The sequence below is a fragment of the Sus scrofa genome, chromosome 3 (assembly GCF_054392235.1).
Source record: "Sus scrofa isolate SSC_HxYL_T2T_F1_AM1 chromosome 3, Sscrofa_HxYL_maternal_Yorkshire_Landrace_v2.0, whole genome shotgun sequence".
Lineage (NCBI taxonomy): Eukaryota > Metazoa > Chordata > Mammalia > Artiodactyla > Suidae > Sus > Sus scrofa.
The window spans coordinates 6500794-6524383 of record NC_139385.1 but is presented as its reverse complement, the minus strand read 5'-3'; the positions used below and the strand labels follow the sequence as shown (position 1 = coordinate 6524383).

The 23590-nt window shown below is 53.7% G+C and overlaps 1 protein-coding gene and 1 pseudogene across 17 annotated transcripts in view; one reads left to right on the top strand and one right to left on the bottom strand.

Annotated features, from left to right (window-relative positions):
- The window catches only part of ZSCAN25 (zinc finger and SCAN domain containing 25), a 39732-nt gene that overhangs the window by 14004 nt on the left and 2138 nt on the right, over positions 1–23590 (bottom strand). For 3 of the 17 annotated variants that reach the window (XM_085016543.1, XM_021086146.2, XM_021086145.2), the window contains exons 3-7: positions 22856–23256; positions 21328–21529; positions 20692–20783; positions 19309–19435; positions 15859–17476 (exon numbers count right to left, since the gene is read on the bottom strand). In XM_085016543.1, the coding sequence (XP_084872669.1) occupies positions 16644–17476; positions 19309–19435; positions 20692–20783; positions 21328–21529; positions 22856–23242 (1641 nt within the window). In that variant the 5' untranslated portion in view covers positions 23243–23256 and the 3' untranslated portion in view covers positions 15859–16643. Of the gene's footprint in view, positions 1–6434; positions 6549–14249; positions 15255–15858; positions 17477–19308; positions 19436–19961; positions 20072–20691; positions 20784–21327; positions 21530–22851; positions 23257–23590 lie in introns of those variants that run through there. The other 14 variants (XR_014840058.1, XR_014840059.1, XM_085016545.1 and 11 more) reach the window with 10 other exon arrangements.
- Positions 877–1881, top strand: LOC110260127 (putative olfactory receptor 1F12P; annotated as a pseudogene).

Here is a 23590-nt window from a genome sequence, read left to right as displayed (position 1 = left end):
TGAACGACTGCCAGCTCGCCCTTAGGACCGCGCGGGGCCACCCCGCTGCCGGCTCTTACTTTGGGCCCCGTTACACCGCAGCGTCTCTTTTTCATCTGCAGGGGCAACCCTGACGCCCCCCAGAGGTGAGGCTCTTGCTGGGTGAGCCCCGACAGAGGGCGGGCTGGCTGGCTGACGGTCCCAGGCGGCCCGCTCTTGCGGCCAGGGTGTCCTGGTCTTCTTGCCCCCACAGCATCGTCTCCAGGACCCAGGTGGCCCAGAGCCAGGGAAGAGTGGCAGCCAGAGCACCCTGAGCCTGGACTCTGTGGGGGTGGAGGGACGAGGGGAGGTAAACTATTAGTGGGGAAGGAGATTCGTGCGGAAAGAGAACGTTTTCAAGTATGAGCCTCTGGGTCTCTGCATGTGCCTTGTGGTTCCATAGTTCTGCATGGAAGGCGCCTCGGGGTGGCCATCTTATTGGGAGCACATTCCGATAGCTCTTTCCTGGATACTGAGACAATACTGAGAGTATGATGGAACAAAGAAGGAGAGCATGATGGAAACTGGGCGCTCAGACACCCTAAGTACCCCACTTGTTGTCACCACTGAGTACCAGGCCAGATGTCATAAGGATTCTCTGTGGAGATGGCACGTGGGGGTTTGTGGGGTTCAGGGTCGGTAGCATGATGATGGCAAGATAATTAAACCCCTGACCTTGGGATCTGTGGAGGCCAAAGGGCTCCCTAGGTGAAGATTTTCCTGTGCTGGTAGAGAGCCTCCTCGGGGTTTCTGCCAAATGAGCAGAGATGGGCCTCGGGGGATGGGAGAGGGAGGAGGGAGCCGTGGGCCCCTGCACCCGCTCTGAAGCCTGTGCCATCCCAGCAGGACCTGCCGGCCATGGAGAAGGGAAACCACACCAGCGCCTCGGAGTTCATCCTCCTGGGGCTCTCCAGCCGGCCCGAGCGGCAGCAGCTCATCTCTGGGCTCTTCCTCGTCCTGTACCTGGTCGGGGCGGCAGGGAACCTGCTCATCATCCTGGCCGTTGCCTCCAGCTCCCCCCTGCACACACCCATGTACCTCTTCCTCAGCCACCTCTCCCTGGTGGATTTCGGCTTCCTCTCCGCCACAGTCCCCAAGATGCTTGTGAACGTCTGGACGCAGACCCAGTCCATTCCCTACGGCGGCTGCCTGGCCCAGATCTACTTCTGCATCTTGCTTGCCAACATGGACAACTTCCTCCTGGCGGCCATGGCTTACGACCGCTACGTGGCCATCTGCCACCCCCTGCACTATGCCACGATGCTGAGCCCGCGCGTCTGTGCCCTGCTGCTGGGGAGCTCCTGGCTGCTGGCCAGCCTCCACTCCCTGCTGCACACCCTCCTCATGGCCCGGCTGGAGTTCTGCGCCGGCACCGCCATCCCTTACTTCTTTTGTGACCTCCTTCCCCTGCTCCGGCTCTCCTGCTCCAGCACTCGACTCAACCAACTCATGATTCTGCTGGTGGGGGGCCTGATCGTCCTCGGCCCCTTCCTCGGCGTTCTCGTCTCCTACGTCCACATCGTGTCTGCTGTGCTCAAGGTGCCATCCGCCCGGGGCAGGCGGAAGGCCTTTTCCACCTGTGGCTCCCACCTCACTGCCGTCATCCTCTTTTACGGGACCATCGCGGGGGTCTACCTGAGTCCCTCATCCTCCCGCTCAGCTGCAGGGCTTCGCTGGCCTCTGTGATGTATATGGTGGTCACGCCCGCACTGAACCCCTTTATCTACTGCCTGAGGAACGAGGACATGCAGGGAGCCCTGCGGAAACTGGTCAGCGGGAAGGCTTCATCCCACCGGCTGTGACAGCGGAGCTCCCCCCCCAAGCGGCTCTGTGTCAGGCAGGGCACGAATCCCAGCGACAGGCTCCAGAGGCAGAGGGTGGGAGGGACAGAGACCTCACTGTCCGGGGTGGTCGCCAAGGCCAGGGAATCCTCGCCTTGCTCCGGACGCAACCTGCAAGTCGGAACCTTCCTGGCCCCCCCAGGCTGCCACGCACCCCTAGCGGAATGAGCGCTCCCCTAAAGACAGACCCACGTAAACACAAGGCAGTCAGCTTCAGCCGCAGGCCTTCCGGAGCGCGGTCATGTGAAAAGGTGAACTCGGGGCGCTGCGACCTGTGCTGACAGCCTGTGCCAAAGAGATGCCCCCACGGTCCCCCTCACATGCTGAACCCTCGGGCATCCCAGTTTCCAAACACCTCCGCTGCACCCCCACCTCCTCAGCTGCCACCCCCACATTCTGGGTTGCACCTGGCCCTGGAGACAGGTGTCACAGCCCTCCCGGAAGCTGCCCCCAGCGCTAGCACCTGGTTTAAAATAATGACTCAGCGAGAACATCACCACAGATAATGATGCCGATGGGATGCCGTCAGCAAACATGAAGAAAGAACACTTGACAGCCTTTCTCCCCCCGACTTTGCCTTAACCTCCAGCGCTTGGGCTGGAGTTATCTGGAGGGATTCCTCACTCACACGTCTTGCCAGCTGATTCTGGCTGTCAGCAGGGACCACAGCTAAGGGCTGTTGCTAGAATACCTTCAGGTGTGGCCTGTCAGTGTGGCGGGGGCTTCCTCGCAGCATGCCGGCTCTGTGCCAAGGGCAGGCATCCCCAGGACAGCCTTTCATAACCTCACGACTAACACAGCATCCCGGCCTTCATGGTTTTTTTGTTAGAAGTGAGTCGCTACGGCCAGACGATATTCAAGGGGAGAGGAATTTGACTCTCTTTTGATGGGAAAAACGTCAGAGAATCCGCAGACATGTTCTGGAACCATCACAGATAATTAGGGAAGGTCTCTCAAGACAGAAACTCACTTGGAGAGAGAGAGAAGGTATGTGAAGATTTTAAGAAAGTAGGTTCTAGGCAAAGGGAACAACAAGAGCACAGCCCCAGAGTGGGGGCATTCTTGGCAGGTGGGCCAACGTGCTCCAGAAAGAACTAGCCCTCCAGCTAAGTGAGGGCTTTTGCTTTTACTCTGAGAGGGGAAGCCTTTGGAAAAGTTCTGAACAGAAAAGTGAAATCATCTTATTTACATATTTTTTTTTTTGTCTTTTTTTGCTATTTCTTTGGGCCGCTCCCACGGCATATGGAGGTTCCCAGGCTAGGGGTCAAATCGGAGCTGTAGCCACTGGCCTACGCCAGAGATCCGAGCCGCGTCTGCAACCTACACCACAGCTCACGGCAATGCCGGATCGTTAACCCACTGAGCAAGGGCAGGGACCGAACCTGCAACCTCATGGTTCCTAGTCGGATTCGTTAACCACTGCGCCACGACGGGAACTCCTTATTTATATTTTTTAAAGATTACCTGATTCTTATAGGGTGAAAGATTCTTATAGGAAAGAAGAGAAGCAGGGGGGTTAATTAGAAGGCGCCTATCACAGTCCAAGGGCGAAGATGCTGGAGGGAGGGAGAAGCTGCCAGATTCCCAGTGCGTTTCGAAAGCAGAGCTGACAGGATTTGCTGGGGCTTTGGCTGTCGGGTTTCGATGGGAGAGGAAGAACAGAGTTTCGCTTTGGGTGTGACAGTTTGAGATGTCCATTCAAACTCCAAGTAGTTGTACGTGTGAGTTAGAATTTAAGGGAGAGGGCGTTCCGGTCATGGGGCAGCGGAAATGAATCTGACCAGGAACCATGAGGTTGCAAGTTCGATCCCTGGCCTTGCTCAGTGGGTTAAGGAACCGGCATTGCCGTGAGCCGTGGTGTAGGTCACAGACAAGGCTCGGATCTGGCACTGCCGTGGCTGTGGCGTACACCTGCAGCTGTAGCTCTGATTCGACCCCTAGCCTGGGAACCTCCATATGCCACAGTGCAGCCCTAAAAAGAAAAAAAAAAAAATTCAAGGAAGAGATTCACAGGCTGGAATCTGGCTTTTCCCCACTAGGTCACTGAAATTGCTGTCACCAGTGTACCGATGATTCTCCGAGTTGATAAAGGCAATGCACATTCTTATTCTTTTAATTGTAGAAAATACATCAAATGCACTGTCTTATTTAAAGCGCCCAGTCCAATGGCAAGAAGTATGTGCACAGTGTTGAGCTACCAACACCGCCAGCCCTCCACAGCTCCCTTCATTTTGCAAAACTCAAACTCGGTACCTGTGAAACAGTAACTCCCCATTGGCTCTGCTCCAGACCCCTGGCCATCACTAGTCTCGGATGGCCTCTATGAATTTGGCCACCCGAGGTACCTCTTATAAAAGTGGATCCTTGCAGTACTTGTGCTTCTGTTTCACTCAGCACAGTCTTCAAGGTTCATCCAGGGCCGTAGCATGGCAGGATCTCCTGCCCTTTGAGGGGTGAACCGTACTCCCCTGTACGGACAAACCCCATCTCCTGCATCCACCCAACTCTTGACGAACACTTGGTTACTTCCGCTTCTGACTATCACGAATGATACAGCTGTAAACATGGGTGTACAAATGTCTCTTTGAGTCCCGGGTTTTCATGCTATTAGGCACATACCCAGAAGTGGAATTATTGGCTTACAGAGGAATCCCATTTTTAATTTTTTGAGAAACCACCACACTGTCGCTCCTAGTGGCTGCAACCATTCCCCGTTCCCATCAACAGTACACAAGTGTCCCAATGTCACCACATCCAAATTAAAAGGTGGACGGGCCAAAGTACATCAACAGGGAGGGTTAGACTGAAGATCCAAATTCGAGGGTGGAGAACCAACTGGCATGTCCAGAAAAGACCTTCAGTGGAAAGCAGGACATCTTCGATATCAGTCTCCAGTGCGGGGCTATACTCATTGCTTTTTGGGGGGCTATGCTCATGAGTCAGGAAGGAAAAACGAAATGCAAGAATGTGATACCTATGGAGGAAGAAGCCCATGCTGAGATACAGTGTCAGGGTTTTCTGTATGGACTGAACTATTCCGACCATCTGGTCTCTACGAGCTGCAGCAGAGGGATGGATCTCCCTGCAGGTGATTCCCAGAATCAGCCCCCCTTGTATTTTGGGTAGGAAGGTAGTTGGGAAGTAGATACTAAAAGTGAGAAAAGAGAGAGCTCCCTGGCGGTCTAGTGGTTAGGATTTGGTGCCTTCACCACTGCAGCCCGGGTTCAATCCCTGGTCTGGGAACTGAGATACTACATCAAGCCACTGCACACCACAGCCAAATAAAAGGGAAGAAGGTGGGGGGGAGACTCTAGGTTCCATTCTAAACAACAAAAGTGGGAAAAGATACAGGGAGTGAGAAAGATGAGATTTCTGCCATCTCTGCATAACAAAGGACACATGCCCCTTGTGATGGCCTCTCCCAACAAAGTGACAACCGGGTCACAGATGGCCTGCACCCAATCTTCCCTCCCAGGTGTCCTCCCCCTTAGCTTCCTCTTCCTGCAACGAATCAGGACATTCCTTTACGTCCATCAAGCACAGAAAGAATTTCACGCGGAGATACTGTACTGGGAAGCGAAGATAAAATAAGAGAAAAACTACATCTCATTCAAAAGAAAGTGAAAGGGAAGTTGCTGGTGTTTTGGTGTTGGTTTGCTTGCTTTTTTCCTTGAGGTTCCCCATCATCTACAATCCGGTCCAATCTTCTGTCGAACCTGCTCCTGATTCTGAGTCAGTCACGGAGGCTCTGCTCTTTGCCAGACTCCCCTACATCATTCCAGTGGTCTCCACATCGACACCCTCAACCCGCTGAGTCCTCCACAGGCCTGAAGGACAGAGACAGCCATTCACGCAGAAGGAGGTTGTTAAAGATACACTTTACTGTCACAGATCGCAGCACAAGTTACACACGTGCTTGGGTTAAAGCGTTCCCGCTGCATCCTCTGCCACCCTCCACTCTCCCAGGCCCCTCGCACTGGCACTGGCTTCGCTGGGCTCTCCACTCCCAACCCAGCGCCCGGTCCTGGAAAAGCCCAACCTCACCTGCAACAGAATTCAAGCCTTTTCTGTGGAGCTGCACTCCTGGGGTGGCCAAAGGAGAGGGCTTCGTCTGCCTCCCCAGTTATGGGACATGAAGGTGGAGCGGAGCAGTGGCAACCAAGAAACTTAGGGAGGGGACCGACGCAAAAGAAACGTGTTTATTGAAGCAATCTTCATCAAGCGCCTTCATGAAGCTGGGCACTGTGCCGAGTGCGGAGACACAGCAGTAAATGAATGTCTGACCCCTCCCAAAAGTAAAACCAAAACCAAAGTCTTTTTCTAGTGAGAAATCAGGATAACCATGCTGCGTCGCTGAAGGGATGCATGCGTCATCGCTCCCAGCTGAGAGCAGTGAGACAGCACTCGGCTGTGAAGACGAAGCCCTGCTGTTTGTAGGATGCTCCCGTATCTGCTTTGGGCGGGTGGGGGGAGTCTGCAGGATGTGTTCCACCACGTCAGTGTGTGCTCTGGTGAAGCCACGGTGATCCACGCAATGATACAGCAACCCTCAAGATTTTCTTGCGCCCTAGCCCATCACCCAAAGGGCTGGGTAAAATGAAGTTTCCTAGGTCCCAGTGAAAACTGCTCCAGCCCCAAACACGTTAAACAAATTCCCCAGATGATTCTGATGTAAGGTCTTCAGAATCTCTGTTGAAAAGCATTGAGGAAAGATAAACTGAGGCATATGAAAAAGTTCACGTTTAATTGAGCAAAAACCATTCCAATCAGGCAGCACCAACCGGGAAGTGGTCAGTGGCATTCCAGCCACAGGAAGTAGAGGCCAGACGTTTACAGAGACAAGGAAGCAAAGTGAGGAAACGACTTGATTGGCTATTGCTTAAGTCTTCCCTGCACAGGAAAACCAAGTTAGCTGCTTGTGACTTGTGGTCCCTTGGTTTCTTTTAACCTTGAGGCTGCCAACTAAAACCTGCAGCTCGCCATCTGGTTCTACAAGAATGAAGTCACCAGCCACTGCAGGGACTTCAACACACCCCGAAAGGAGTTCAGGGTGGAGACTGGGAACAAGGCTCCTTGTGCTCTGGGGGAAAATGCACGACGGGCCTTCGGACAGTTCGGTGTTTTCAGATTTTATGAGCCCAAGTTCTTTGATCTTCTCCTGTCTTCGCGGAGACCTCTGCTCCTCGTGACCAGCTGCAACCTCCTGCCAAAACGCGTGCTTCCCTGCACGTATCCCTGTTCACTAAAACCACACACATGCTCCTGGGAGCAGTTCCTCAGGTCCTCCTGAAAGACTGTCTCCTGGGCAACAACCCTCATTTTGCCCCCAATAAACTTAACTCACGACTTTCACATTTGCTGGCTTTTTTTTTTTTTTTTTTTTTCAGTCCACAAGGCGTTCCCAGGCTGAGGTTTTGGGTTGCTTGTTAGGCTGCCGAAGCATTACAACCACCTCTCATCTAGCGGCCCCCTTGTCTAATCGATCTAAGCACACGCAGGACAAAACCTCAACCTGGGAGTTCCCGTCGTGGCACAGTGGTTAACGAATCCGACTAGGAACCATGAGGTTGCGGGTTCAATCCCTGCCCTTGCCCAGTGGGTTAACGATCCGGCGTTGCCGTGAGCTGTGGTGTAGGTTGCAGACTCGGCTCGGATCCTGAGTTGCTGTGGCTCTGGCATAGGCTGGCAGCTACAGCTCCGATTCGACCCCTAGCCTGGGAACCTCCATATGCCGCAGGAGCGGCCCAAGAAATGGCAAAAAGACAAAAAAAAAAAAAAAAAAAAAAAAAAAACCCTCAACCTGGAATATCCTGGAGAGTTTTCACTGGGATCATGAAGTATGACAGGGACGTGCCAACCCCACCTCAAGTGAGCTGTCAGTGACACCCGGGCAGGCTGGGAGAGCTGATCTTGCGCAGCGCTGAGCGCCGCCCAGGGGCAGCCGTCCCCCCGCCGGCAGTGTCACGGAAGGCAAGGGAACGTGCTAAGACAATGGGCCGGAGCACGTCCAGATCCCCCGCACGGACCCCTCTGAACCAGATGCCACTGTTCCAGGAGAAAACGATCTTCCAGAGTCAAACCCCACATGCGCTGGCCTCACGGGCCCCACGGCTCCCAAGTTTCTGGAATATAAAGTACTTCAACCCAGACGAGACCGGGCGCATTCGGGGTGTCATGCGCGTGGTAAAGGACTTCGACAGAGACCTGTGATCGGTGCGGGTGGGATTTACAGAGAGGTGTCTGGGGCACATTTGAGGTGTGGGTGCTGGAGCTCTGCAGGCCTCCGGGTGTAACAGCTCCTGCCCACGTAACAGCAGGTGAAGGGACTGATGTGCCCTGGAGCTGAGCTCCTCCGAGGCTTCTCTAAGGCCTGGTGTTGGGGGAGCTTCCAGACGCAACCCCCCCCCCCGACCGGTCACCAGATGGTACATAAACTCGATCACACCCTAGACGTGTGGCGCCAAAGCTTCCGGGTACCTAATGCCCAGCATATCAGCTGAATTTAAGAAGACAAACAACAGGACCTGCAATCCCGTCCTGCCTTCTGAACTGATGCCCCACATCTAGCCCTTCTGCTACCCCACAGTCAACAATTCTCAACTTAGACTAACTTCTCCCTTTTAACACACTGCTGCTCCAACCACTTACCCCACCAGATTTCATTTATGAAACTACACGTTCGGCCATTTTAGAGGTCTGTCCTGAGTACCAAGTAAATCATAAATCATAAATTGCGAAATAATTCCAAAGCACTGTGAGGCTGAATGCCCACGAGGGCATCTGCATACATGCATTAATCAGAACATGCGTTAACTGCAAAAGACGTTTACTGAAACAAGGGCCTAAAACAAGACAATTATGAAAAACAGTCTCTAATTGGGGGTAGGAAGTGTAACATCGGTGAGAGCACCTGAGCACCTACAGAGATCACAAAGCCTGGAACAACCAACCAGCCTAAGGGCTGGCAACACCAACACACCACCAAGGCCCAGGGTGAAGAGCAACACTGAGAAATGGGACTTGCCTTGAATCAAAGGTTCACCGTGACCCGAGCTCTGGCCAACCCTGCACGAAGTGCAAACAGAATGGGCCTAAGTCTGCAGCTCCGGGGCACGACCAGCCTGGTTAAACTGGCACATCTCATCACGGCTGCCTCACCCGCCCACTCCCACCTCGGGGAATTATCTGACAAGGACTTGGAACTCTTTTCCTCCCCGACTAACTAGGAAATCCTGTTACATTTTTTTTAACATTGAAATTTTTATATGAAAGTAATTTCAAGCTTACAAAAAATGTTGCAAAAACAGTAATAGTCATCAATCCTTTACCTCAATTAACTTTTTTACCCCATTTCCTGTCTTCTCTCCACCTTTCTTTCCCTCCCCATCTCCCTCTCCCCTTCCCTCTCCCCCCACCTCTCTCTCTACACACACACACACACACACACACACACACACACACACAAAATATGGTCCTTTATCCCTAAATACTTCAGTACTTCCTAAGAATAGGGATATTCTCTTACATAACCACAGCAGTTATCAACATTAGTGCTTGAAGATTGATACAATAATTTACTCTAGATCCATATTTCAGGGAGCTCCCGTTGGGGCTCAGTGGGTTAAGAACATGACATAGTATCTGTAATGATGAGGGTTCGATCCCTGGCCTCGCTCAGTGGGTTAAGGATCCAGCGTTGCCGAAAGCTGTGGTATAGTTCGAAGATGTGGCTCGGATCCAGTGTGGCTGTGGCTGTGGTGTAGGCGGGCAGCTTCAGCTCCAATTCGACTTTAGCCTGGGAACTTCCATATGCTGCAGGTGTGACCATAAAAAGAAAAAAAATTAGATCCATATTTCTGGGGTTTTTTTTCGTATTTCCACTTTGTCAATTGCTCCAATAACGTCCTTTTTTTCAGCTGGATAATACTCCATCAAGTGGATGTGCCATAGGTTCTCCCATCAATTGTCGTGGATGATAGGCAGTTTCCGATATTTTTTGCAGCTATGAGGAATGCTGCAATGAGTAACCTTGTGCATATGTATTTTCGTATCGTACAGGTGTGTCTTCAGAGCAAATGCATAGTTTTGTTAGACATGGCTGAATTCCCCTTCACACGAGGCTGTACCATTCTGCATACCATCAGCAGTGCCTAAGAATTCCTGTCTCCGCAGCAGCTCATCAAGAGTTGTATTGCCAGTCTTGAATTTTGACCAATCTGATGAGTAAAGAAATAGTATCTGTGTAGTTCTACTAGGTTTTTCTTTTTTTTGTCCTTTTAGGGCAGCGCCTGCAGCATATGCAAGTTCCCAGGCTAGAGATCTAATCAGACCTGCAGCTGCCAGCCACAGCCACAGCCAGCCACACCAGATCTGAGCCACATCTGCAACCCACACTGCAGCTCACAGCAACACCAGATACGCAACCCACTGACCAAGGCCAGGGGCCGCACCCACATCTTCAAGGACGCTAGTTGGGTTCACTTCCACTGAGCCGCAATGGGAACACCAGACATTGATTTCATTACGAGTGAGGGTAAACACCTTTTCATTTAAGAGCCATTTTTATCTCTTTTTATAAATTCAAGTTTTCCATAGGATTTTTGATTTAAAAAAAAAAAAAGAAAAAAGAAAGAAACTTTAAGTTCTTGGAATAGGAGGAACAGCAGACCTCTGCCTGATGCTGCAATTATTTCTCCCAATCTGTCCTTGGTCTTTGCAGATCTGGCCATTCAGAAGTGTTTCATTTTTTCTGAAGGAACTCACTGATCTTTTTTCTTGCATCTGCCTTTGGAAGCATACTTTAGAAGCCTTCTCCCAAACCCAGGTTTTAGATGAATTCGTCCACTCTCTTCCAGTACTTGCATACGTTCATCTTTTTTAACATCCAGATGCCTCAGTCACTTGAAGTTTATTCGGGAACATGGTGACAAATGAATCTACTTTTATCTTTTTCCAAATGGCTATCTGGGCATCACAGGACCGATATTTTGCAAAACGATCTCTGCCCAGAGAGGTGAGAGGCCGTTTTTACCGTGTGCTAGATGTCTAGAGACAACTGAACACTGCGTTCCACTCCACTGCTCCACTGGCGCGACGGCCACACCGTTTTCACTGTTGGTTTTTCCATCCCTTCTTCTCCATTCTTTCCATGAGCGCCTCAGTCTCCGCAGCAGGCACTCAGAGAAACAATGGAGAAAACCAGCTCTCGACACCCACCGGCTGACGCTTCATTCTGCTCCTCCTGTTCACAGAACATGCTCGGCCCCTCCCCAAGAGTCGATGGAACACCTAGATGCTAGAGAGCGGGTTTTCCTCAAGCTCTGCACAGCCGTGGAGGTGGCAGAAAACTCAAAGAGCTTCTGGACGTGGGAATGAAGAAGGCGGACGCGGATTTCGACCACCGTTTCCCAGTCTCTCACTAAAAGCGGCTACGCCTCACTCTGTAACTGGGAGGGGAAGCCGCATGAAGCGAGCTCTTGCCATGGCTGCATTTCCTGCTCTCTGGCAACTCAGACGACAGCGCTGTGACTGGTGAGCGTGGCAGGGACGGCCGCCCTTGTGCTGGAACCTATGGGGCTCTTCCAAGCTGCTTCTCCGGAGTCCCTGGGCTTCTCGGCACACCACCGACATCGCCCGACCCCTTCCACCCTCCCTCGGATGGAAGGGGTTTAAGTTCCCAGCGGCCAACGCAAGGAAGACGACGGCCCGCCCTCCCCACTTGGCGGCAAACGTCCGCAGTAATTTTCATGGGAAGGTGTCAATCCAGAGCATGGGTTGGACAAAACCCATCTCTAGAAATAGGCGCTTCACAGAGAGAATAAAGGAAAAACAAAAGGCAAGATAGGGATATGGAATTGTAAGAAGCCCGAGTGTATTTCTGTGACTTGTGGAATTTCTTTTTTTTTTTTTTTTTAATTTTATGATTTTTTTTTTGCCCACGACTTGTGGAATTTCTAAGTGAATTTGATGGAACTGCAGTTGAGGGGATAGCAGCTGCCGAGGAAGAGAGGCTGGGGAAGACATAGAAATCCAGGCCTTTCATCAGTTCAAGCATGATGTCCCCTGTGCTCCCCAAGACCTTATCATGGAGAGAGACAGAGCTGGACCTGGCTGCCTGGGCTTAAAAGACCCCACTCCACACATGCAGACTCGGAGGCTTCTCGGCAGGTGCCTGCCTGCTAGGACCCAAAGTGAGTGGCCAGGCTCCCTGCATGGGGGCCACTGAGGCTGCCTGTCCTGAGATTCTGCTTCAACAGCTCTCAGCTCTGCTTGGCGTTACTGCACGTAACCCGTGGGATCTCTAGGAAAAATCCTTTGTTTTCTACAAGGCCAGGGCTCTTCCGGGTGAGCAGCCAGGAACCCCCATCCTTGGAAGCCCAGCCCTTTCATTCAACAGCTAAACCATCTAATTTGCTTCAGCTCTTAGCGTGAACACTAAGGGCACGGGCCCTCGGCCTGGATCAGTGCTGCCCCCAGGGGACACTGGCGAGGTCTGGAAACACTTCTGCTTGTTGCAGCTGGCATCTGGGATGCCAAGGATCCTGCTACACAGCCCACAACATGCAAAACAGCTGGACAGCTTCCAAGACAAAGATTTCCCTGGCACAAAGTGAGAGCGGTGCCGAAGTTGGGAAACTCGGGCAGAGATGAAAGAGCAAGCAGACCCTGAGGAACCAGGTTTGGCTGGTGCCCTTCCCCGCCCGCCCCAGTGAGTAACGTCAGCTCGCGCTGCGGTGGGGAGAGGGACGGGGCTTGAAACCAGCTTATCTGTTAAGAAACAAAGGTTCTTCTGCTCTTCCCCAGGACGGGATAAAAACAGGTACTGGAAGTCTCTGAGCATACTTCATCAGCCTGCAGACAGCATTCACCCTGGCAGACACTTTCAGAAGCAATCTTTGAATGCATGAGCTGCCCAGGACAGGCCTGGAGCGGAAAGTCTCCTGAGTTCTGGCCACAGCCAGGAGTAAAAAGGGGTTTCTCTGACAAAGGTCAGAGCCCCGGGGAGTGGCAGCCTTCCTCCCCGTCCCAACTGCATGGGACACGCAGCCGGGCCCTGAGTGTGCACGTTACCCCTGCGCGAGGAAACCATGCACACACAATCACACACGGTGAGGGCTAAAAACAAAGTGACCAAGTGGCCCTGGGTGCCTGGAGTCCCCGTTCACACCACTGTCCTGAAGCAATCAACAGCCCTTCCTTTCACTCCCAAAAGGGACGGAAAATGCACCAGAGGAGCTTGTAACAAACACACCGTCACAGCAGCGAGCAAAGAAGCTACCGAAGAAGATCAGGGTTCTGTCATAAGGAATCAGGAGCCAATCTGAAGAGGCTCCACCGGCCAAAAGCCAAAGGATTTGAGCATCAATGAGAAGAGTAACCGCTGTGGACTGGTTTAAACCAGGAACGCATGTTCTGACTGAAAAATAACACTGCCTGATCACTTCTGTGGGCAGCGAAGTAACCAGAACATTAAAGATGAGGAAATCAAGGGAAGGAGAAACCCAGCACCTCCATTCTCCGCGACCTGGCGCTGACAGCGAGAGGAAACCTCTTACAGAGCATGCCCGCTCACCAACGAGGCATTTCCATACAATTAATGAGATGAGCGGATTCAGCCTCCTGACATCTCACCAGGAGAAGCGGACATGCCACCGTCCATAACGCGTTCTTGCCAAAACATGAAACATCCGTCTGGCTACAGCCCTCACACCTGAAGTGTTGAGTTCCTCGGAAAACTGTGTTAAAGAATGCCATGAGTGTGCGCACGATAAAATTCACAACACGAGAAACCCTACAGGATGAATAACCCCGTTGTTTCAGTGAATGACCTTCAAGGGGGAAAAAAGATAAAAACTCTAGACTATTAGGAGACAAAGGACAAGTTATGACATATGGATCTCACCTTGACATTAAAGAAGCTTTTTAAAAGTTAGGTGGTTTTTTTTTTTCAAACATTCATTGGGAATTAAGAAATTGTTCAATTTTTTTTTAGGTACCACACAGTACTGTGGTTTCGATGTTTGTTTGTTTTTTTTTTTCTTTTTAGGACCACACCTGCAGCATACGGAAGGTCCCCGGCTAGAAGTCGAATCAGAGCTGCAGTCGCCGGCCTTCACCACAGCAACGCCAGATCCAAGCCGCATCTGCAACCTACGCGGCAGCTCGCAGCAACGCCAGGGACAGAATCCGCATCCTCACCGATACTAGTCGGGTTCTTAACCTGCTGAGCTCCACGTTTTGATTTTTTCTTTTTAAGAGCCCTTACCATTTAAAAGTGTACACTAAAATCTCTGTAACCACCACCTGGGATTTGCTTCAACATACTTCGGTTGGGGAAGAAAATAAAAAGGAAGATGAGGTAGCGATGAAACAAGACAGGCTGTGACAACATTATGGTTAAAGCTGAATAATGAATACATGCAGATTCATTTATACGTTTTGAAATTTTGTTATAAAACATTTCTAAATAGAAAAATACAGAAAACAATATCTGACATTTAAATAGATATCAAAAATAATGCTTCTACAATTCCATGGGGACATTTTTCTTTTGGGGCTCTTTTGAGGAACGGTCCCTAAGCTTTAGTCTCGCAGCAGAGAAGGGAGCCCATGTGGGAAAGACAGCAAGGCCTGACTCTCACAGAAGCTCCCCGCGAGGATCCTAACGGGCTGAAAAGCCAGTGTGTGATCAGCGCATCCAGAGAGGACCACTGATGAGCAACTCCTCGCCCCTGGTGGCCTCACGCTCCACCTGGCTCTGGACGACAGCCCCCCAAGAAAAGGCCAAACTCAGATCAGGTCAGCTCCCGCGTCCTTCCGACCAGAAGCTAGAGGCTAAGGAGACGCCTTTCACCGGGTCTGGCTGCCAAGGGGCCGGAAGCCTGGCCCAGCTTGTCTGGGGAGTGAGGCGAGAAAGAGCTGATGCTGCATCTGACCCTCGACGCTGCTGAGAAGTGGCTGCAGCCCAGCGTCTCAGGGTGGACGGCTCCCAACGCCCTGGTTAGCGCCGCCTCGTGGGGACAACAGAAGGGCCAGGGGGCCGTTTGCTAAATCCAAAGTAAACACCATGATTATCTGCCAAGAAAGGCCTGATAGAGTAGCGTGCTTCAAAGTGGACAGAAGAACGCAACTCTCTGCATTAGAGGCATCGTTACTGTGTATCTCATTTACCGTGGAAAATGGGGGGAGAACCCCAGGGAGAGAAAATTAAGGGGCACCATGAGACGAGACACATCTTGCAGCTACCAACACAGTCAAGAGACAGACTAACTTACAGTCCCGTCAGAAGACCACCTCACCAGCGGCCAGCGTCCGAAGGCACAGCATTACGACGAGCCTCGCAGCACAGTCCGGGCTAGTTTTGCAGCTTCCAGAAGGTCCGAGAGAAAGGAAACCCTTTAACGACGGCAAAATAATATAAGAGGGCTTAAACACAGTCACAAATACTGCGTGTTCTCATTTTCTTAAAACGTCTTCTTTTGCACGCCCGCAAACCTCCTTCCTAAATTGGCACCCAGGCAAGACAGCCTGCTACCGTCTCATGTCCAGGTGGCCCCGAGGACCCCAGGAGCCTCTGGGGTGACAAGGATCGAGATGCACCAAGGACAGAGGTTACTCAGGAACACGAGGTAGGTGGTGGCGAATGCATGTCAGGGCTAGAAGCTGAGAGGACTGAGCCGCAGGCTCGGACCCAGGTCCAGAGGCCTCCTGGCTGGGAGCGTCCCCAGGTGCCCCCTTGGGGGCTCCTGAAGCTCAAACACATTCACTGAATCATACGCTCCCCGAGGACAAGGACTTCCCCCGTCTTACTCAGCGATGTACCCCACGCACCTAGAAGAGTCCCCGGCACTGTCGGGCCTCAATAAATGCTTGTGGAATGAGTCAAACGAGCAAACAGGGATGAGGGTTTTATACTCCGTGAAGCGCCATCAAATACAGGCTATTACTACTCGTTCATCTTTCAGGCTCCTCTAAGGACATCTCCATACAGAACTGGGTATTTTAAAATACTCTCACGTTTATTCAGTAATTAACAGCAAAATATTAATTTCCTAACAGATGTGTGGACAGCTTCTATCATACAAGAAAAAACAGACTGGGGAAACCGCAGGGTCAAAGGTTAGACACACAGGGGGGCTACACATAGAGTTAAATGAAGGAGACTGCCTGAGCGACCCCCACTGGGAAGGGAGACGGGGCAGGACGTCCCCTCACGTCCCCGCGCCCTCACCCCGAGGCTCTGGGCTACTAACAGGGGTGCTTCCAGCGCCGGATCACAGGCTCCGGGGAACAAGGGCTCGCCCGTCTCGTTCACTGCACTCCCAGCACCAGGCGCACGGAGGAGAGTCAATAAATATTCGCGAAATGGAAGAGAGAATTGAGGGGAGGAAGGGAGACAGAGCCTGAACTAGGATCGTGCCAGGCCTGGGCCCTCAGAAAAGTGAGCTCCAAGCTGCTGCAGGTGGACACGAACACCCACGGAAGGGGAGAAACCCCACCTGAACCGAACCCCGTGTGGCCGCTTCCCAAGGGTGGTAAGAGAAGGTGCAGGTGCCCCTGGGTGGGAGGCGGGAGACGCAGCCGCCGCACTCCGTGTGCTCCCAGCAGCTCGGGCAAACCAGGCCTCGCCTTCCTCTGCGTCTGGGAACAAATGGAAGGAGAAGGGGTCAGAGGGCCTCCCTGCGCAACAGTCCTCGCGCCCCAGCCCTCCGCCAGGTCTCCCCGGAAGGCCTCGGCCGCTGCAGGCCCGCTGGGGGGCAAGGAGGCCGGCTCGGCGGGGCAGGCTCACTGGCCCGGGGTCTCCTGGCGGTGCTGGGTCTTCTGGTGCCGATTGAGGATGGACCGCTGGTTGAAGCTGCGCCCGCAGGCGGGGCAGCAGTAGGGCTTCTCGCCCGTGTGGATCCGCTGGTGCCTGACCAGCCGCTCGCCCTTGCTGAAGCGCTTTCCGCACACCTGGCAGCCGTAGGGCTTCTCGCCGGTGTGGGCGCGCCGGTGCACGGCCAGGTTGGCGTTGCGGCTGAAGCTCTTGCCGCACTCGCAGGTGTAGGGCTTCTCGCCGGTGTGGGTCCGCCGGTGCACCTGAAGGTGCTGCCGGCGGCTGAAGCTCTTCCAGCAGTCCCCGCACTGGTAGGGCTTCTCCCCGGTGTGGCTGCGCTGGTGCACCTCCAGGTGGTGGCGCTGGCTGAAGGTCTTCCAGCACTGGCCGCACACGTAGGGCCGCTTCCCCAGGTGGGTGCGCTGGTGCTTGGTGAGGTACTCTCGCAGCGTGAAGCCCTTCCCGCACTCCACGCAGCCGAACGACTTCTCCTCCTCGTGCGTCCGCTGGTGTCTGACAAGATTGGAGCTCCGACTGAAGCCTTTTCCACACTCCGGGCACTGGAAGGGCTTCCAGAAGGCGCTGGGGGTCTTGAGGTCACGGGGCAGGGGTGCGACACCGTGGGGGGGAGGCGGTGGCCCCAGCGTGCTGCCCACCGAGCTCCCGGCCTCCTGCTCGCAGGTCCTTCCGAGCTCCGGGCTCTGGAGCGCGGCTTCCCCAAACCGCTCTGATGGCACCCGAGCCAGGGCGCCCTTGAGGTCGGCCAGCTGGGTCTTGGGCTCCTTTTCCCCGCTCCCAACGCCTACAGGACAAAGGAGATAGAGACGGATGCTGCAGCAGCTCTGCATGCAACCAACGACCTCGACACATTTCACTTTCTCTGACTCTAAAGCCAGACTGTCCGTTCCATCCTCAGGGACTGAATGTTTGTGCTCCCTCCCAAGCTCACAGGTTGAAGCTCTGAGCCCCGGGGGCTGCTATTAGGAGGTGGGACCTCTGGGAACTCATTAGATGACATCACAAGGGTGGAGCCCCCGGCTGGGATCAGCGTCCAGTGAGCAGAGAAGCCAGAGCTGGCTCTGCACACACAGAGGTCAGGGGAGCAGGATCCCTCCTGATGGGGTAACGTCCTATAAAAAACTGAGACCTGAAAAGGCCACGTAAGATGCCCGAGGTCACCGTTAGTAAGGGCTGGAACCAGGATGGGTTCCCACGTCCTGAAGGAAGCATAGCTGACCCGAGGACAGTGCAGGGGTTGCAGGTTGAGCCTGCACAGTCGAAAACCCGAGTATACTCTTTTTTTGGCTGAGGTGTGCAGCAGCTTCATGTGGAATCTTAGTTCCCAGACCAAGGACTGAACCCAGGCTGGCACAGTGAAACGACTGGGTCCTATCCCCTAGACCACCAGGGAACTCCCACAAATCTGGGTATAACTTTAAACTCGCCCCTTGGTATCCAAGGACTCAACCCATCATGTAAGACTGTGACACTGACTATTGGGAAAAAAAATCCAGGTACAAGCACAGTTCAAACCCGTGCTGTTCACAAATTGACTGTAAGATACTTTTCCTCATGCTTCAATATATGTGAAGATAAGACCAGGTGACATCGGTACAGATGAGCCGTCAGCACGCAACTAACAAAGAAGTTATGAAAGGAGGAGGAAGAGAATCAGAGGGAACACAGGAGAGAGCTGCTCCCAGCCACGGTCCTCTCCCCTCCCCACTGCTCACCCCCCGCAGCCCGCAGAGCTGTTCCGCGGCTCCGCACGCCGGCGTCCCAGGCTGTCCCAACCGAGCCTCACCTGCATGTCCCCGGCCCTCTCCCCACCCCCACCTTTTCTCCTGCTGCTCCTCCTCCGTTGAGCTCCTTTCCTGTGCTCCATGGACGGACCAGTCCCACTAGCTCTAACCACAGGGAACAGCCAGCTGCCACCTGAGACAGCCCACCCAGGGCTGCTTCCCAGGACAGGGGCCTACAGCAACCCCTCCCAACTACAGGATCCTCCTGAGCAGCCTCCTGCCCCTCTCCACACACACACACACACACACACACACACTCATGGGCTCCCAGGTCTCACGGGCATCAGTCCTGCCCCAACACAGAACTGATGACATCACAGCCCCAACAACACCTTGTGTCGCCTGCCCCCTTGTCCACTCCTCCCCTGACACAGGGGAGCACCTCACCAGCTCCTCACATGCCGGGGTCCACGCGCCTTCCTCACGCCCGTTTACTGTTTGCCATGAAATTCCCTTCCTTTATCTGTGGCGTCCAGATCTAAAATCTGGGGTGAGGGCAAGAACCTGGACCTAGAGCTTTCAAAATACTGTTTCTTGGAGTTCCCATCGTGACACAGCAGAAACGAATCCAATTAGGAACCATGAGGTTGCGGGTTCAACCCCTGGCCTCACTCAGTGGGTCAAGGATCCAGCGTTGCCATGAGCTGTGGTGCAGGTCGCAGACGCGGCTCGGATCCCACATTGCTGTGGCTGTGGTGTAGGCCAGCGGCTGCAGCTCCAATTGGACCCCTAGCCTGGGAGCCTCCACATGCTGTGGGTACAGGCCTAAAAAGCCAAACACACACACACACACACACAGAGTTTCTTACTTTTGGGACAGAACCGGTCTTACCTGGAGGTGAGACCCCACAGGCCTGGGAATCCACGTACTCCCCAAAGCAGTCTATCTGCGCTGGCGTCACGTGCCTCCACTCCTCCTCGGGAAAAGCCAGGGCCATGTCTTTGAACGGGCCCAGCCCCTGCAAGCGCACAGGAGATGGCCATGGATAAAGAGATAACCCCAAAGTAGGAGCAGAGGGACACAGGGAGAACAGAGCGAGAAACCAGAAGGAACCAGGGTCCCGCGACGGCCTCCCGAGCAACAGTTTAATGACAAACAGGTGACGGGCTTGTACTTCTGTGGGTCTGCCGCAGCCGCTGAGCCGGTAGCCAGCAAGCGCAGCATCCGGTTTCCCGGCGTTCCAGCCCCCCAGCCAATCCTCACGAGTAATGGAGCCTGGGCGCGGCTATGACCCCCGCCCCCGGCCCTGATTTCCGTCAGAGGGGCGTGAACGTTGGAGCAGGCCCCGCCTTTAGAGCGAAGCCACGTTAACACGGAGGTGCTGTCGTTCGTGACTGCGGAAGGAGAGGGTCTGACCAAGCGCAACAGCGCTGCTGCCACTCTTCATCTCCTCCAAACCTCGTTCTTGGAAAACAGACACAGGAAAGGGCGCAGGCATCAGACCCCGCCCCAGTAGTGCTTCGATGACACCAAACTTGACTCACTTTGTTTTTCTGCCAAAGGACATCTTTTCTTCTAGAAGGAATTCCTCACTTCCAGACTCCAGTCCCTTCAGAAAAGTGCCACGTTGGACATCGCCCACTTTCGGGTAACCCTGGGCATCCGTGGAAGAGATTTACACCATGGCAAGGGTGTCCCGTCCGTGCCCTGGTGACCTCCCAAGAAGGGCTAACAAGGCCAAGTCTCCTGGCGTGGCCACAGGAGGGGCCAAAGAGACCCCCTCTCAGGGCTCCTGGGAGCCCCAAGCCGAGTCAGCGTCATTTCTGCTGACGTGGGGGGAGGATGGGGTCCAGAAGAACAGCAGCAGCACAAACATCCAAAAGGCTATCGATCCACCCAGGTTTCTGACCTCCTGGCCACCCACCACGGCCCGGACCAGGCCCATGGGTTTCCATCAATAATGCCTTCCTACTCACCATTCTCACAGTAACACTGAGTCGACCGAAATTTTAAAAAAGCAAAAACAAAATAAGAAAAACAAAGAGGGATGCAAAGGAACACACTGAGCCTTATGCTTGGACCCTAACACACAAGGCTCAATCCAAATTAGTAACTGACGACAGTCAAGTGGAGAAGACAACGCCATCACATCCACGAGAACGAGGCAGAAGGACTTAACTCTGCGGATGGTGCCCTGCTGCGCGGAGAAATCTGGGGAAGGGGAGCCCCATCCTAGCAACACGGTGACCCCTGAAGGGCAGAGTCACAACTCACCTGGGATCCGGCCGTCAGGAACCCCGCTGCCATCTCCTGGTCCCTGGTGCTCACTGCAGGGAGGCCCAGACCAGCCTGAACACCTGGCAGAGCTGAGCAGGGAAAATAAACGCAGAGCAGGGTCAGCACCGCCCTGCAGGCAGCTCAGTGACAGGCGTCTCCTGCCTGACAGGTGGGGTGGCTGTACCCGCCCCTGCTCCCAGCTGGGAAGTCACGCTCTGTCCCTCCAGGGCCATTCTCGCTCCCTGGCCTCACACACTTTGAGATTCAGGAACATGATAAAGTCACATGTACCCTCAGGGATGTGGTTTATCTGCCTACTTAAAAAGAAAAAACACCCTATGTGTCAGCGACATAGTTCCTGGCAGTTTCTAAAAGGGACAAGAGGGAAAGGAGAAGAAATGATAAGGGAGCAGGATTCCAGATTCTCCCCGCAGACATCGAGGGATCGCAGTGGAGAAAACAACTTCACTTCATCTGCTTCCTGCTGAAGTCAAGGATGTAGCCAGGAAAACCCAGAAGTACACCCGCACGGAACTCAGCTTATCAGCTGCGGGGTTTGTAAAGGAACAGGGAGGGGGCAGGGCACAAGGCATGGGTTTCTGTGCCCTTCTCCCCTTCCTGTGTGCATCTTACCCTGCTCCTGGAAGGCCTGCATCCCATCTCCAGGGTTCTGGTTGAGCTGCTCCTCCGTGCCTTGGTCAAGGCCTTGAACGCCTTCCCCACGGGGCATCCCCCACTCGGGCTTGACCTCCACTGGTCCCAGGTGGACACCTGGTTCCCAAGGGCCTCTGCAAAGCGCCGTCTCCTCCTGATCCCCCTGCACATGGCACGGAACCTAAGAAGAGTCCCCAACATCCATCAGAATGAGGCCTGCGGAAGGCTGTTAGCAAAGAAGCTGAATTAAAACCCACAGAGAGACCCATTCCTGCTGCAGAGGAGAGAAAGGACAAGCTGGCTCAACTCTTCGCCAGCAATCAATGAGAAGGCGAAAAGGAAGCTAAACTCAATTTATTAGGTGCCAAGCAACTTCTATGTACCCGCGTCATTTTTTTTTTTTTTTTTTTTTTTTTTGCTTTTGCTTTTTAGGGCCGCACCTGCAGCATAGCATACATAGCAAGGCCAGATCTGAGCCTTGTCTGCAACCTACACCACAGCGCACGACAATGCCAGATCCTTAACCCACTGAGTGAGTCCAGGGGTCGAACCTGAGTCCTCAAGGATACTAGTCAGGTGTGTAACCCAATGAGCCACAACAGGAACTCCCCCGGTCCACACTTAAGCTCCTTGCTAGGGAGTGAAAAAAAACAAAACTCTCTTAGGATCATAGCAGAAGTGAGGGGTAACTGCAGGGGGAAACGGGAGGCTCAACTGAAGATTGTTACCTTGCAGCAAAACAGCAAGGTTCGCTGCTCCTGCCTCTTTCCCAAAGAGCAATCGGGACACTGTACCAGCAAGGGACCTAGACATGGCCAGAACCCCAAGGAAGCATGTAAGGTGCAAAGTCACTTGGCGTCCCCAGAACTCCACCAGAGAATCGCTATGTGAGCCACCTGAGCCAACGTGCCAGCCACGGAAACAGTGCTGTCCCAGACAAGGCTTCCTGGGAAGAAGAGTCACCAAGTGGAACTCCCTGCACTCCCCCGAGCACCTCTGCCCAAGACGGATGAGGCTGCTAGGCTGGGAAATCAATCACAACTGCCTCCTTTGGGCCTGAGGTGCCCAAGAGAAAGACGGCCAGGCCTCCACCCCGGTGACCAAAACGGAAGCTGGATTTCCTGCTGTGGTGCAGTCGGTTCATGATCCAGCTTGTCTCTGTGGGGGTGCTGGTTCACCCCCTGGTCTGGAGCAGTGGGTTAAGGGTCTGGCGTTACCACAGCTGTGGTGTGGGTCGCGGCTGCGGCTCAGATCCAATCCCTGGCCCGGGAACTTCCACACGCCTCGGGTGCAGCCAGAAAAAAAAAGCTGACCACCCTTCCACCGGCCCCGCCTCTTCCCAGGGAACAGCTGTCCTTGCTGAAAACGCCACCGCCCTCCCCTCCAAAAGCACCTGGGGGACTCTGGCGGCAGAGAAGGAAGGAGAGTCTCCCTCTCCGCACCCCTTGCTTGAGAGCTTCCCTTCCCGCACCAACAGAACAAGACCCAGACACCCCTTCTCACCCACCGCCTTGGCCTCCAGCGCTCCCTCCGTGAAGTCCTCCACCATGGCCACCAGGGCCTTGCCGCTCTCTGGGCCGTGCTCCCGCATCCAGGCGTAGAACTCCCGGGGCAGGATGGTCAGGAACTGCTCCAGCACCAGCAGCTCCAGGATCTGCTCCTTGGTGTGCAGCTCAGGCCTCAGCCACTGGCGACAGAGCTCCTGGAGTTCCCTCAGGGCTTCCTGGGGACCAGCCGCTTCCTGGTAGCGGAACTGCCGAAACCGCAGGCGGAAGGTCTCAGGACTGGGGTCCTCCCTCGCCCTGCCCCACGGCAACTCTTTCTCCAGTTTTACCACGGGAACACCCATTTGCTGCTGAGGGTCTTCCGCCATCCCTGGATGCTCTTTAAGCATCTTCACGCTCCCTTCTGGAAGACCAGACAGACCACGAGAACAGCATTAGTAAGACATGGAAAAGGTCAAGTTCATCTTAGTTCTGTCTCTACATCAATGAACGTTCTGCTGGCGAACACGATAAGGAGGCATTTTCAAAACACAAAAGATATATCCTGAAAACCATGCCAATCCAGCTCCGTAGATATTTGCTAAAAGTAGAATAAAGATGAAATGCGTAGGACTTAGCTTATACCCACAAAGAGCTCGTGTTAAGAGGGAGATAACGGTACAGTCATAGAAAAATGTAAGATGGGTTACAACTAGGTCAGTCACCAGAGCTACTCTTCCAACAGGAAAGAAAATATA